We start from the raw sequence: 4,684 nt of genomic DNA on the forward strand, positions 1-4,684 counted from the left end.
CTCGGATGGATAATTTCCGGCCCTACTGGAAAAAACAGACAAGCTTCAAAGGAAGCAGCCGTGTTAAATAGCGTTCTCGCCGAGGACATTAACTCGCTTCTCCAAAAGTTTTGGGAAGACGAGGAAGTTTCATCGAATTCTCCTCTCACGGAAGAGGAGGAGAGGTGTGAACGGCATTTCGTCAAGACACATAGTCGTTTTTCCGACGGAAGGTATATAGTTCGACTGCCGTTCAAGCGCGATCCATCGATCGACATCGGGGAATCGTTATCCATCGCGTGTTCCTTGTATAACCGCATGGAAGGAAAATTACGTAATTGGTCCGAAATTCACTCGCAGTATAATGAATTTCTTGCGGAGTACGAATCTCTCGGACACATGACTCAAGTGAACGAGTCGGAAAAAACAAAATTTTTGCCGGTTTACATCCCACACCATCCAGTGCTGCGGGAAATCAGTTGTACTACGAAGTTGCGCGTAGTTTTCAACGCTTTGTGCAAAACGCGGAACGACACGACGTTGAATGACCATCTATTAATTGGGCCTAAATTACAGCAGGACCTTCCTGCTGTTCTTTCACGTTGGCGTAAATGGCGCCACGTCTATACGGCGGACATCGCCAAGATGTTCCGACAAATTTGCGTACACTCTGAAGATGTAGACTTTCAGAGAATTCTTTGGCGTCTAACGGATGACGCACCGGTCGAACACTTTCGACTTTTAACGGTTACATACGGTCTTGCTCCGGCTCCGTATCTCGCGATGCGCGTTCTCAAACAACTCGCTCTTGATGAGAGTTTCAATTACCCCGCCGCGGTTCCGATTCTAAATGAATCGATCTATGTAGACGACACTTTGTTTGGCGCCGACGATATGAATTCACTAAACGATACGCCAATTCAATTAATTGAACTAATGAGAAGAGGAGATTTTCAACTCCGAAAATGGGCATTGAATACGAATGAGCTTCTCCGTGATCTTTCGCACGATCAACCGGAAGTTAACGACCATCTCATATTGCCGGATGAGTCTCTTAAAGTGCTCGGACTTTCGTGGATTCCTTTCGAGAACTCCTTTTGCCTCATTGCCAATTCAATCAAATCCGTTGCTCCAACGAAACGTACTATTCTTTTGTTCGTAGCGAAATTGTATGACCCACTCGGTTGGGCCGCTCCCGTCGTAATTACCGCGAAGATTCTTTTGCAAGAGCTGTGGCTTTCGCGATGCAATTGGGATACGCGCATCCCCGACGAGTTAGAACAACGATGGCATGACTTTGTCTCAGATTTTAATAAATTAGAAAAAATTAGAATTACGCGATGGACGGGTCAAAATCCAGACAATATAGCGATTGAAATCCACGAATTTACCGACGCGTCAAATCGAGCGTATGCCGCGGTAGTATATATTCGCGTCTTTCATTCATTGTCGGATTTTACAATTAGTTTGATCGTTGCAAAAACAAAGGTCGCCCCAGTAAAAATCGTGATCATTCCGCGACTCGAGTTAACCGCCGCCGTGCTGTTAAGTCGCCTAATAAAGTAAACGATTAATTCGTTAAATTTAATAAAAACTCCAATCTATTGCTGGACGGATTCAACAATCGCGCTGGCATGGCTACGCCAGCATCCCTCTAAGTGGACCACGTACGTGGCCAATAGGGTATCGGAGGTACAAAATAATTTGCCTTCTGCAAGATGGTATCACGTGCCGTCGAGAGACAATCCCGCGGATTGTGCGTCTCGAGGCTTGTCCGCGTCCGAATTAATATCACATCCTCTGTGGTGGACCGAACTACCCTGGCTTCAAGAGCCTTCCACGTCCTGGCCGATCCATGACGTTACTGCTCCACTCTCCATGAATGCAGTACAAAGGATATCTAGCGAGCAACGAAAACTCACCGTCCTTCACGTTGAAGGGTCAGACGAGTGGGATTTGCTCTATAAATTCTCGAGTTGGACAAAGCTGATAAGAGTAACTGCTTACGTGTGTAGATTTCTCGCGTTAATTGATAAGAAAAGGAAAGTTAATTTCAAATCAACCTCGTCGCTGAGTGTCAACGAGCTTAATAAAGCGGAATTATTTTGGCTGTCGTACGTACAAAAGAAGGCTTTTGAATCCGAAATCAAAGCACTAAAGAAAGGCAACGCAGTTTCGAAGAAAAGTTCACTTAGAACTTTAACTCCATTTGTTGGCGAAGATGCAGTACTTCGCTTTGGCGGGCGGTTGAAAAATGCTGCTCTCACTTACGAAGAGCAACATCCTATTTTAGTACCGCGAGGACAAGTCTCGTACCTTTTAATCGCTCAGGCTCACAAACACACTCTCCACGGTGGAGTTCAATTAGTGTTGCGTACATTCCGACAAAGATATTGGTTGCTAGGAGGTCGAAATTTAGTGAAAAATCATATAATGCATTGCGTCTCGTGTATACGTTATTCAGCTAGAGTATCGAGTCAGCTGATGGGGGATTTGCCTTCTCCTCGCGTGCAACCGTCGTCACCGTTTACGCATACGGGTGTGGACTACGCTGGTCCTTTTTTTATTACGCCTTTCGTTGGAAGAGGACAAAGGACACGAAAAGGTTACGTGGCTCTATTCGTTTGTCTCGTTATCAAGGCGATCCACGTGGAGCTAGTGGAGGATTGCTTCAGTGCTGGATTTCTTGTGTCCTTTCGGCGATTCACGAGCCGACGAGGCTTACCGTGTAAGTTATACTCTAACGGAACTAACTTTTACGGCGCTAAAAAGGAATTAAACAGCGAATTTGAGGCGCTCATGAAAGATTCGTCTCTACACGACGTTCTTGCTAACGATAAAATTGAGTGGCATTTTATCCCGTCCGCAGCTCCTCATTTCGGAGGACTTTGGGAGGCGGGCGTGAAAAATCTCAAATCGCATCTAAAGCGGATAGCCGGTTCGCGTACCCTGTCGCAGGCTGAATTTGCTACGCTCCTATGCCAGATAGAGGCATGTTTGAACCCGAGCGATCTGTCCGCGTTCACTCCGGGTCATTTTTTAATAGGCCGACCGATCGTTGCGATACCGGAGGAATCAGTACTCGCGATAGATACGAATCGACTTTCGAGATGGCAGTTCGTTCATTCGATGGTGGAACAACTCTGGCGTGCTTGGTCGCAAGACTACTTACATTTGCTGCAACAGCGATATAAGTGGTTAGAAAGATCGCCTTGTTTTCGTGTTGGCGAGCTCACGTTGTTAAAAAATCCTTTGCTCCCTCCGAGCAAATGGGAACTCGCGCGAGTCACTCGGGTCCATCCCGAATCCGACAGACTCGTTCGAGTAGTTACCGTGAGAACCGCGTTGTTCAATATTGAAACGACCAATCACGCTACTGTGTAAACTGTCAGTTCAGTGCGATAATTAAGAAAAACATTGTCATATAAAGGACTTTGTGACTTGTGATGTATTCAGTGCTTATATTTATATTGTTCCGTAAGTCGTCCTTATAATTTAGAAATATTTTGAGTTTATTTTGTATAAATGTTCGCTCTCTTAGCTCTCGCATTATTGTTCCTATATCAACACCGATTGTATTTGTACTTTACTTGTAGAGCGGTTAAAATATTTTCGCATTTGTTCGCATGTAAGGCGGGCGATATGTTTAAAATTATAAAAGCCTTGCGAGAATGCTAAAGCAAGGTCACGAATATATTCGCCGCCGAGTTGTTATTCCGCGTATTTTCAATTCCGAGCGCGAGAAGTTGACAAAAACGCGCCTTTGTCTCGAGCCTTCGAGCCTCGCTAGCAAATCACGTTTCGGCACGCGCGTGCCACGCGTCCAAGCGAAGGATCGATCGGCTGTCGTTGCCGTCGATCCTGCGTATTTTGAAGAGAGGTCGGCCCGAAGAGCTCGGTGGAGAACGATCATCTCAAGAGCTCGGTGGAGTTTTTCGCGAGCAAAGCCTAGATAGCGAATCAAGTTTACTTTCACTTTAATTATTTTGAATAAAGTCACTCATTTAACAAACCACGAGTAATTTATCCAGATCACATCCTTCCTAATTCGTACAAACAGTCGAACCAGTAATCTAATAAATGTTTTCCGTTCTGTGAGAAAAAAAATTAATCGAAGGTTTCTGCACAGAATTGAATGTGTAGTGGAAATAATAACGAGAGCGATGATCGAGCGAGAAAGAAATGTGAAAGTCGAAGAGAATAATAAGCGAACAATACGTGTTTACGCGAGACGTAGGAAAACGAGAGCCTGCGAGAAAGTAGGGGAAAAAGTTCTAAGTACGGACAACGAAAATGGGGAGTCTTCCTCGAGCCATCGCCGAAGTAAGATTGACTAAGAATATTGAACTACGAAATATATTATTGGACTCATTAAAATCTGATCTTTCTTGCTCCTTTTAGTCATCCTTTATCACTTTATTCTTACAATAGCGTCCCAAGTTTTTTAACTAAAATTTTTTATTTTTACTAGTTCATCATACGACTATCCTAAAAAAATCATAAAAATGAAAAGGTCAGGCCATGTTCAAAAGAAGGTACTCAAAAATTTAAACCTTTAAAAATTTAAACGATCTAATAATAAATTATCACAAAAAGTAACTGATAATGTTATTCAAGGTGCCAGTTCAAAGTGAACATACGTAAAGTGTATATTATCTAAATTTAGTAATAATATATTACCATGAAAAGTAACTGATATGTTATT

The 4,684-nt window shown here is 43.5% G+C and overlaps 1 protein-coding gene across 1 annotated transcript; it reads left to right on the forward strand.

The window, feature by feature from the left end:
- The first annotated feature begins 297 nt into the window (after window positions 1-297).
- LOC146721170 (uncharacterized) lies at window positions 298-3,363 on the forward strand. The gene is made up of 2 exons (XM_085487332.1): window positions 298-1,253; window positions 1,698-3,363. The coding sequence occupies exons 1-2, from the start codon at window positions 298-300 to the stop codon at window positions 3,361-3,363; spliced, it is 2,622 nt and encodes an 873-aa protein (XP_085343458.1).
- The last annotated feature ends 1,321 nt before the right edge of the window (window positions 3,364-4,684 follow it).

The sequence above is a fragment of the Nylanderia fulva genome, unplaced genomic scaffold, assembly GCF_048542155.1.
Source record: "Nylanderia fulva isolate GAGA-0341 unplaced genomic scaffold, ASM4854215v1 Scaffold535, whole genome shotgun sequence".
In the NCBI taxonomy this organism is placed as follows: domain Eukaryota; kingdom Metazoa; phylum Arthropoda; class Insecta; order Hymenoptera; family Formicidae; genus Nylanderia; species Nylanderia fulva.

Coding starts and splice junctions, on each gene's coding strand:
- LOC146721170 (XM_085487332.1), top strand. CDS start 298: ATGGAAGGAAAATTACGTAATTGGTCCGAAATTCACTCGCAGTATAAT. Junction 1,254..1,697: donor GATACGCGCATCCCCGACGA/GTTAGAACAACG, acceptor GCCTTCTGCAAG/ATGGTATCACGTGCCGTCGA.